Here is an 11248-nt window from a genome sequence, read left to right on the forward strand (position 1 = left end):
GTTGCTCTGCATCCTTGCCTGTACTTCGTATTGTCCGTCTTTTTTTTTTTTTTTTAAAGATTTTATTTTTTCCTTTTTCTCCCCAAAGCCCCCCAGTACATAGTTGTGTATTCTTCGTTGTGGGTTCTTCTAGTTGTGGCATGTGGGACGCTGCCTCAGCGTGGTCTGATGAACAGTGCCATGTCCGCACCCAGGATTCGAACCAACGAAACACTGGGCCGCCTGCTGTGGAGTGCGCAAACTTAACCACTCAGCCACGGGGCCAGCCCCTGTTTCACTTTGTTTTTTAAGACATTGTAATAGGTGAGTAGAGGTATCTCACTGAGACTTGAAATTGTATTTTCATAATGACCAATGATGTTGAGCATCTTTTCGTATGCTTACTTGCTATCCATTGATTTCCTTTGGTGAAGTGTCTATCCAAGTTTTTGGTCTGTTTTTAAATTCTTTTTCCTTATTGTTGAGTTTTGAGAGTTCTTTATATGTTCTGGATACAAATTCATCAGATAAATATTTTGCAAATATTTTCTCCCAATCTGTAGCTTGTCCCTGTTTTGGTTTTTTTTTTTACGCAGCAGAAATTTTTAATTTTGATAAAATTCAATTTTTTCTTTCATGATTATGATTTTTGGTGTACTGTCTAAGATATGTTTTTCTAACCCAAGGTCACAAATATTTTCTCCTATGTTTTCTTCTAGAAATTTCATAATTTTAGGTTTTACATTTAGGTACATGGATCCATTTTGGGTTCGTTTTGGTGTATGTTGTGTGATATAGGTTGAAGACTGTTCTTTTGTATATGTATGTCCAATAATTCTACTACAATTTCTTGTGAGACTATTTTTTCTCTGTTGAATTGCCATTGCATCTTTGTTGAAAATCAGTTGACCACGTACAAGAGTCTATTTCTGGACTCTATTTTGTTCCACTGTTCTATGTGTCGATTCTTTCTTCTATACCACACTGTCTTGATTATTTAACTTTATAGTAAGTCTTTAAATCAGGGAGTGGTATCACTTTGCCTTTCCATGTGAATTTTAGAATCAGGTTATCAATATCTACAAAAAATTGTGCTGTGATTTTTTAATAGAAATTGGGTTGAATCTACAGCTTGGTTTGAGGAGAAGTGACATCTTAACAATGTTGAGTCTTCTAATCTATGAACATGGTACATCTCTTACCTTAAAATCTTTTTTTCTTTAATCATGTTTTGTAATTTTCAGTGTACAGATCCTGCACATATTTCGTTAATTTACACCAAAGTGTTTTGTGGGTTTTGGTGTTAATATAAATGGTGTAGTTGCTTAAATTTCCATTTTTCAATAGTTCATCGCTAGTATATAGAAATATAATTGTTTTGTTTATTGACCTTTTATCTGATAACTTTATTAAACTCACTTATTAGTTCTATTAGCTTCTTTGTAGATTCCTTGGGATTTTCTGGGTAGACAAGCATATCTTCTACAAATAGAGTTTTATTTCTTCCTTTCAAATCTATACGCCTTTTATTTCCTTTTCTTGCCTTATTGCATTGACTAGAACCTCCAATACAATTTTGAATAGAAGAATAGTGAACTGCCATCCTGGATTGCTAATCATTGGGGGAAAATATTCAGTCTTTCACCATTAGGAATGATATTAGCCATGGGTTTTTTGTAAATGTCCATTGTCAGGCTAAGGAAGTTCCCTTCTATTCCTAGTTTGCTGAAAGTTTTTATTATGAATGGACCTTAAATTTTTTGAAAAAATATTTACATCTATTGAGATGACTGTATGTTTTATTTTCCTTTGTTTATTGACATGGTGAATTACATTAATTTTAGAGTATTGAACCATCCTCGAATTCCTGGAACAAACACCACTTGGTCATGATGCATTTTCTTTTTTATGTTGCTGGATTCGATTTCCTAACGTTTTGTTAAGGATTTTTGCATCTGTATTCATGAGGGATGTTGGTTGGTAATTTTCTTGTCATGTAACATCTTTACTGATTTGGCTGGTCTAACAAAGATAGAATAATCAGGGTAATGCTGGTCTCTTAATATGAGTTTGGAAATAGTCCTCTTTTTCTCTTTTCTGGAAGAGTTTGTTTAGAATTGGTATTATTTCTTCACTTAAAAATTGGGCTTGGATTTTTTGTTGTTGGAAAGTTTTAAACTACAAGTTCAATTTCCTTAAAAGGTATATTATCTTTTAGACTATTCAGCTTATCTATTTTTTCTTGAGCAAATGTTAGTAGTTCATGTCTTTCAGGCAATATCTCCATTTAATCTAAGTTGTCATGTATGGCACCTTTTTAATTTCTGTAATGATAAAATGCGATTAAATATCTTGTATGTCAGTATTCTCCCACTGCAATGGTTTTATTACATTGTGGTCAGAAAATATAGCCTGCATAATTTTTATATTTTAAAGTACATTGAAGTTTTTTGTGTCTTATTACAGGATGAGTTTCTTCAAATATTTCATACGAATTCTTTAAGTATGTGTTTGCTGCACAATAGAAGTTTCTATATTTCAATATATATATATTTAAGAATAGATAGTATTTGGCCAGAGACACTCAGATCTTATCTTTGCCACCAATACTCCCAAGGGAAGTACATACCCTGTGGACCAAGCCAGGCAAAAGACACTCCTAGTTACTTTGGAGCTTCCTCTCCAAACCCCGGTAGAGAATTCTAATGAGCTAACTTAGGTTGGAATCAGATCTGAAGCCGGACTCAGCTCTCTTCAACCAGAGTTTACACTATAAACTGGGAATGTAGCCTTGTGTGTTGTGGATAGTTTGGGGGAAAAGTCCAGAGCCCTAGTGTGAGAGCAGGAAGACCAAAGAATCACCCTGGTGCCCTTAGTGCTTTGAGTATGGCCACATGCCTCCTCCAGCATCTGTACAGAGAAGTAAGCGTCCAATGGGAAAGACAGGACCTGACCCCAATACACATCTCACCTCTTTTCAACATGGCCTTGTTAATGTCCTATAGAATCTACCTTCTATCAATATAAGATGTCTTGGTCGTAGTTAATATGTTTACTTTGAATTCAACTTTGATATTAATATTACAACTTTTAATATTTTGAGATTTAATGTTTGCTTCTCATATCTTTGTCCATCTCTTTATTTTCAAACTATCATTTTAATTTAGTTTTTGTCTCTTGTATATAGCATATTGTGCTTTTAGTTTTTAAACTTATCTGAGAGTATTTGCCAGTATTTAATATGACAGTAATGTGCTTGTATTTGTTATCATTTCTGGTATTTTAGGTTTTATTTGCTATCATCTTCCTTTGTTTTCTGTGTTAAACATTCTCTTCATATTTTATCTTTAAATTTTTCTGTACTTTGCTGTTAATTCATTGTTTTTATTCTTGTCAATTTTTAATGATATGAAAGTTATAAACTTATTTTTAGAGAACATAATTGTGCCCTAGTTTCTCCGTCAGTATCCAGGTTAACACTAGACTTGTACCTGGGAAAGAGAAGAAATGAGACTTGCTTTTACTTCTATCTTCTTACAAACCTTAAATCCTAAGTTGTGTGAGAAAACCTGCAAATTTAAGTCCATGGTATTATCAAGAATCTTAGATTATCTTTGTTTTTAGAATCATTTGTTCCATGTGCTCCATTAACAATGATTATTTAGACAGTTCTGAATTGTTATGATTTAATTTCTTAACCTTGTCTCTATAAGGTATCTTTCTTACTCCTGCATTCTTCCTTTTGACTCATTGCTCAGTTGGCTTGAGCACTTCGAGTAATTGTTTTTAGGAAAGGTATGTGGCTGCTATGCTTTGAGTTGCTTCATGTTGGAGAGTATCTGTCTGTTGCTCCTAGATATGAACAGTACTTTTCCTGGATATAGAGTCAATGAGTCACAGTCCTTTCCCTGCAAACTCTAAACATATTGTTTGAAGTTCCATTTACATAGCACACTGTTTTTAAAAAATCTCAATTGCATATTTACTTGGGGTAGTTTTGTGAGGCACTGAAAGTGATAGGAGGCCCTAAAGCCATCCTAAGTCATACCTTTGTGCCCCCATGATTCTGTCAGTCATGGTTCTGTATGTTCACTTTGTCAGGCAAGTTCAGATTTATTATAACATTTCATTGCTATCTGGAGATCCAGTAGTCTGTGTGGTTGAGAAAGGGCTTGTATTAAGAGAATGGTAACCTCAGGGGGAAATTCACCTCTTTTGGCCAATCAGTTCCCATTCATGTCAGCCTCAACTCACTAAGCCTGGGCAGAGGTTGTGGGTGCAGGTAAAGGAGGGAGAGATTAGAGGGAGTGGGGAGCTCTTGTATCCCAGGTTAGCCTAAGAGTATTCATCCGTGGCCAATTTTGGTGGTGCCCTAGTTCTGTTCTTCATCCATCATCTCCATTCTTCAGTCTTGGGCACAGGCTATGAGCACTGCCTTGGGCTTGATCCCACTTGGAGTGGAATTTGTGTCCTGTGTTGGAAGCTTCAGCAGGGCATGAAACTGCACCCCAGTGGCTACCTTGTCTTTAGCCATAGGATAAAATGAGGCATAACTGTGGAGTTCATCAAAGAGGCTCCTCTTCCTCCTCCTATTAATGGAAGGAGCCCAGTCTGTATGTTATTTCTCCTTTGAAATGCATCTTATTAAAATTCCTTATTAAATTACCTGCAAAGAGCACTTGCAACTCCAAATGTGACTCTCATTAATGTTTAACTGTCATATTCATGGGATGTCTTGTTTCAAGAGATGAATATTACAGGACAAGATGGGTGCTCCCTACCCATGCCTGAAGTCCCTTCTTTGATTGCTGTGGAAATAGGTCTGGCCAAGGTTTGATGACTTGCCCAGGATCCCACAGCTCATTCATGGGAGAACTGGAACACAGGTCTCTCCTATCACTCCCTCTATCTCCACGCTATGTTGCTTTAGTTGATGACGCCAAGCTTAATATTACCATAAAGGTGGGGTTGGGGCTTTATAGGCAAAGGAAATGTTACTAGACATCTAAAGCTTGGTGTTTTATTCATATTCCACATATGAAAGTAAAAAAAAAATCATGAAGCAGAAATGTGAAAATTTTAGTTATTAGTAAAAAGCACCTTGTTATGCAACTTCTGAAGAATTTTCTTTTAAAATTATATTTATAAAGGCCTTTGTTTATTGGTTAAATTCATATTATATGTTAGAAGAAATCTGTGATAAACTTGAAAACTCTTGAATTTTATTTTTACTTCTTTTTGCAGCCAAGAGATTAAGAAAGTTATACGCTTAATTGTATCATCTTTCATAATCAGGTATGTGAGACCCTAAAAAAAGAGGTAATTAAATATGTATTCATTTAATGTGAATTTTGTTTTAATGAGAAAGGATCTAGGAGGAGAAAAAAAGCATTTCCACTGTCAGTAGGTTACTAAATAGCCCCCGTGTCCCATATAATGTAATCTAATTTATCTTGGAAGGTTAGTTTAACCTGAACATTAAGAATTGCAAAGAAACGGCATTCCCCTAAGTCTAATGGTAACATATCAGTATGTTTTTTCCTACCTGGAAAAGTAAAAATAATGATGCATGCACTTTAAAATTCTACAATTACAAGTAAAGTGTTTTATTAAATACCTTATTTGTCTCGAATTACTCCTTAATTCTGAAAGCATTCTATTTAGGCTTCTTCTCCACATGATGGCAAGATTCCATACTATCATACAGCTTCACGCAATATACTTGCTTCCTTTTAAATTTATAATATTTTAATTTGTGTTGCAATTGGAAAAAAGTACTTTGAAGACTAATTAATTCATCTTCATAGATTCTACAAATAGTGTAATCAATTTATGGATAATGTGTTTAGAATACGTAAGAGAAAGGCTTCGGAGTTACTTTAGAGTTCAATCATGTATATATTTTTGGAATTGAAGTCCTTCTCATGTGCCCAGCATATGCTAGAAACATCCATTAATGTGTAATCATATACTTGCTGAAAATCTCACTGATGAAAAAATCTTACTGGTCAAAGTGGTCTTTTTAGGGCTTATGTTAGTCATGCTTTCACTTGGTTTTTATTACTAAATTCTTAATAATTATCAACACTAATGAGGTTTTATTTACTATGAGAAATTCGTAGAGACCTCTTATAAAGTTCTTGAATTTTAAGAAGAGTTTACAAGCAGAGATAAGTAATTTTAATTCAGTTTGACAGTTCTATGTTGGAGGGTTAGTCTGATGTGTCTATTATAAAGGAGCATGATAACATGAAGTGGTTTTGTGGGAATTTTATTTTCCTAAATGCTTCTATTGGGTGAAAACTGAGTAATTTTGTTGAAATTCTAAGACAACACAGTTCTCCCTGCCACTGACAGTTTAATCCTAAATAATGACATTTTAGTCTCAGATCCCTGGGCTAAATGTAGTCTAACTATAGAGGTGAAAACCAATTCATCTTTATTCTGTTTATTTATTTGTTTGTTTGTTTTAGAATATTTGGAATCTTGCTCGTCTTTGTGGACATGTCTCTTATCATCGCAGATCAATTCATCTCTGATAGCAAAGTGTATATTCCTTTGGAATATCGTTCAATTTCTTTAGCTATTGCTTTATTTTTTTTAATGGATGTGCTTCTTCGAGTATGTGTAGAAGGGTAAGTTTGATTAATTTTTTAAAAACATATAAAGCTATTTTGTAGTGCTATGAGAAGCATCCCAAAGTAATTACCAGGTCAACACAACCAAATTTGTCCCTCTTTATCAAAATAATTCTCCTCGAAGGCACGGTCCACCAGAGAAGCAACTATCCAAATCCCAATTTCTACTAGATTGGGCTTTAATATTTTTGTTGTAACTGTCACTCTAGTCTCCAATAATGTATTCTAGATGGTTCCTTCAACAGGTAAAGCTTAATGGGTTTGCAAAATGGGACAAGGCAGCTGATGTGTCTACATGCACATTATTAAGAGGAACATGTATGTGAAGTATAAATATTAATACTTTCATTAAGAATTGAATCTAAATAAAATCTGATAGCATATTAAATACTAGAAATTAGATCATGAACAATTCCCTACCTCAGTTAAAATAAAAACTTTCGTTAAGGTACACAGGAGATCTGAGGCATGCTCATCCTGTCAGCGAGGCTTAGTAGTGAGGCAGCAGTTGATTTTCTCCACTGCTGGCTTTCTGAGAAGGTGGATGGAGTAAGCCAAGCCTTAGAGCTGGACTGCTGTGGAAGTCAGAGACTAAGTTCCCTGGCCTCACTTCATCCAGAGCCTTTCAGAAGGCAGCTTGATTCCTCTCCTCCTGAACTCTACCCTCATGCCTTTGAGCTAAGGACAGTTGCCCACTCCCGGGTTACTCAGAGCCTGAAAGGGGCTACCCTAGAAGTGGAAGCTACCCTAGAACCTTCCCGCGGATCACCAGTGCCCACAGCTGAAGGAGCCAGCGTTGGGGGGAGGAAGGTGCAGTGGGTGCAAGTTCAGCTTTTGCAGGGGAGGCCATACCAGCCCATTGGGATTCCACTCTAGGTACAAAGGCAGATGATGAGTTCGCAGGCCAAAATAGTGGACCTGTCTGCCTCTCACAAGCTCCTCTTCTGCCCTCCTCACAGCCGCGGTTGCTCTAAGGCTGTGACATGTTCAGCTTCCACTGCCCAATAGTACTCTCCAACATCCCACCTTTCCCTCCCACCTATGTGAAGGCATTGCTTGCCTCTTGTTTGATGGTTTGGTAACTGAACTTAAACTGCAATATTTATGCTTTTGTCATATATATGTATAAAATAATGAATATGAATACTTTTCTCTGTCTAGTCTAGTAAATGCATTTTAGATAATTCATTAAAATAGAATTGTTAATGGAGATGAGTCAAATAATTCTTGCTTTTAAAATTTCCCTGTCTCTTCTTTGGGGGAGCATAAACTTGTATTTTTTGTTTTACATTATAGGATGCAACGATATTTCTCTGATTTACTTAACTCCTTAGATGCTGTCATTATTCTGCTGACTCTACTGATTGATATAATTTACATTTTTTATGACTTCAGTTATTTTAATGATATCCCCAGGTAAGAGACATGATTCACGTTTCTTAAACTGTCTTTTTTTTTTTTGCGTTTTCTATGGATTTCATTTTGTATAATCTTTTAACTCTGAATGTGATGATTCTATGCCAGATAAGCTGCTTGAAAATGAAATGTTTAGATAAATTTCCACATACTTAGAAACTAAAGGCTGGTGGTATTTAGGGATCCATGAAGGGTGTACGCACTATGTACCTTTGGTTGAATGAAGAAGATGGAGCACTCAAAGAAGAAACTGGGGACTTTGCCTCTTGTACTAACTTTAACTTCGCTATACTTTGAAATTCCCACTAAATTCCCGTTTAAGCTTCAATCACAAATTCCTTGCACATGAAATTCTTGGGTTTTTCCTATAACAAAGAGAGTATTGGTTTGAGCATATGCAAAACTTGAGTGACTCCAATGATAATTCTCTCAAAAGGCAAATGGAACAGAAAACCAGGTGACGTGGATAGCAACACAGAGGTGGAATTTTGCAGTATCATTGGAATGAAGAAAGCTGAGGCAAAATCAGAACTGTTGGGGATCAGGAAACTAAAATGTGTATGAAGAACTGATGGCTTTTCTTCTTTCTACTTTGGCGATGAGGAAAAGAAGAACAAATGCGTACTGGGATGTAGATGTTGGGTGGCTCATTAGGCTTATTTATTAGTCTAATAGCTTGCTTCTTTCTGCACTCCAGCTTCCCAGGACTTCAATTCAGGTGCTAGTGAAACTTGATGTTATGCGATAGGCTTTTGGAGTTGTTTGAAAATAGCTGGAGCCAGTATGGTCCTCTGACCTACAACCTCAGCATCATCTAAGAGCTAGAAATGCAAGAAGGAAAACACCGCAGGCCCCAGTGACCTACTGAATCAGTGTGTGCACTCAAGTTAGAGAAGCACTAGTCCAAACCATCAGTTCTCTGCCATTGTGTTTTTTTCTGATGGCAGGAGAGACAGTAGCTAGCACACTTGGGAAGTATCTCAATCTACTGCCTGCCTGATGTGTGTTAGTAGTGTAGTGAACCTCTGTTACTGATGGGAGTAACACAGGTGAACAAGAACCCTCAGTTTGTTTGATGGGGAAAAGATTGAAAAATGCTCATCTTAAGCTACAGAAGTTAAATCCACAAATTCTAAGCATCCATCATATAGCTATCTCTCTAGACCAGAGTTTCTCAATCTCAGCACTATTGATATTTTGGACCAGATAATTCTTTGTTATGGAAGCTGTCCTGTTCATTGGTGTTTAGCAGCTTTTCTGTCCTCTATCCACTGGATGCAAGTAGCACCCCCTCAGCACACAGTTACAACAACCAAAAATGCCTCCAGACATTGCCAAATATCCCTTGGGTAAGTGGGTGAGAGGCTTGGGGATAGGTGGGGTGTACAAAATTGCCCCTGGTTAAGAATCACTGCTCAAGACTTAGTCCATATTGACAAAATCCTCTATTTCTGAAGTAAAAATGGATCTTTAAAATTTATTGTTAGATTGGCAATTATATTTCGACCTCTACGACTTATCATTCTGATGAGAGTTTTTCATCTGGCTTACCAAAAAAGACATCTTGAAATACTGACCAGAAGGATGGTAAGTGGGCAAAACATGTTTGTGATTCAGAAAAATGTTTGTGTTTCGGGAAATACTGGCGAGTGTTATATTATATAGTGTTTATTTTTATGTTGATTTATATTTTACAAATTAATGATTGTTTTAAACTCTCAGGTTTCAGGAAACAAACGGCGATACAGGAAGGATGGATTTGACTTAGACCTCACTTACATTACTGGTTTGTGAAGTTTAACTGTTGATTTACTTACATTAACTTCACATTTTTCTTGTGTGTGGGTAATTATATGTTTATTTTGGTTCTTACCTTGTCTAAAGCATTCTTTATCTGTGAAGACATCTACCACTATGGTAGTGTGACATATTTGTAGTTTAACCCTGACAATGGAAAATCTCCATTGTCATCCCAAATCAGGGTTACTTGGTTACAGTACAGGGAGTTGAAGGAATTTTCAGCTGACTCCATTTGTTTGGTTTAGAATTTGTTGAGTTCTAATAGTTATCCTGGGTCTCAAGGATCTCAGAGAGACCTGTTCTCTTGCTGGAACCCTTTGTAGGTCTCAGGTTTCTGAGTCAGGAGCACTGGAGCACCCTGGGAGTTCCCACGATTGCTGGATCCCAGATCTCTCGTTTTTCTTTAGTGTTCAGATAAGAAATTCTCACCATGGGGGCAGCTCCAGACTGAGATCGACACAAATCTGTTGCATTTGGCTGGAAGCAGTTGAGTCTTGGGAGCACTGTGTGAGTTTAGTGGTCATTATATTGGATATTTTAATATGTTATGTTGATTATTCTGAGGGTTAGTTAGCTTTTTTGTCATTCTCAATCCTGAAATTTCTTTTTTATGAAAAAAGAGTCTGATTATATGTAAATTAAGTTCTCATTTATTGTTTCACATGTATAATAACATCTGTAATAGTGACTATTTTGACTTCCAGGGCGTATTATTGCCATGTCATTCCCATCTTCTGGAAAACACTCTTTCTATAGGAATCCCATTAAGGTAAGGGTATTTATCTAACAAATGCTCATTTTTCTCAGTAAACAGACTATGGAGTTATAAATTTAATATAACTTATAACACGTAGGTGGCAGTATTCTCCTAAAAATATACTCTTTCAGGTAAAAAATTTAATGCATATTATATATACATATATATTATTCCATTTATAAATATATATAATTTATATAATAATATAAATTCATCTCTTATAGAAGGATAAAAATATAACATGGCCTCCCTTAGAATAATATACGTATATTTGTATTTAAAATTATATATTTTATATATAATATATTATATGGTATATATTATATAAATATAATTGTACTTAATCATATTACATAACATAATATATGTTATTTATTATTTTATTATAATATGTATTATATCACACGTTATATTATATAATATGTTATTATACGTGTGATATAATATACCCTGTATACTAGATTACATGTAAATGTACAATATTATTCTAAGGAGGCAAATTTTATATTTTTCTGTTTCTGTAAGAGATGAATTATATGTAATGTATATTTATAAATATAAATAATATATAACTACCACAAAACCCTATAATTCACATGGTAAAATGTTGAAACTATGACCAAAATAGGAAAACTTCTAGAGCTGTCAGAAAAAGACA

General features: G+C 35.3%; 1 protein-coding gene across 1 annotated transcript; it reads left to right on the forward strand.

Annotated features, from left to right (window-relative positions):
* Positions 1 to 3327: 3327 nt before the first annotated feature.
* Positions 3328 to 10931, forward strand: LOC124234208 (phosphatidylinositol 3,4,5-trisphosphate 3-phosphatase TPTE2-like). The gene is made up of 6 exons (XM_046651452.1): positions 3328 to 5274; positions 6453 to 6614; positions 7914 to 8033; positions 9521 to 9620; positions 9756 to 9819; positions 10538 to 10931. The coding sequence occupies exons 2-6, from the start codon at positions 6484 to 6486 to the stop codon at positions 10618 to 10620; spliced, it is 498 nt and encodes a 165-aa protein (XP_046507408.1). The 5' UTR covers positions 3328 to 5274; positions 6453 to 6483; the 3' UTR covers positions 10621 to 10931.
* Positions 10932 to 11248: the final 317 nt, after the last annotated feature.

This window comes from Equus quagga, unplaced genomic scaffold (assembly GCF_021613505.1).
Source record: "Equus quagga isolate Etosha38 unplaced genomic scaffold, UCLA_HA_Equagga_1.0 73260_RagTag, whole genome shotgun sequence".
Lineage (NCBI taxonomy): Eukaryota > Metazoa > Chordata > Mammalia > Perissodactyla > Equidae > Equus > Equus quagga.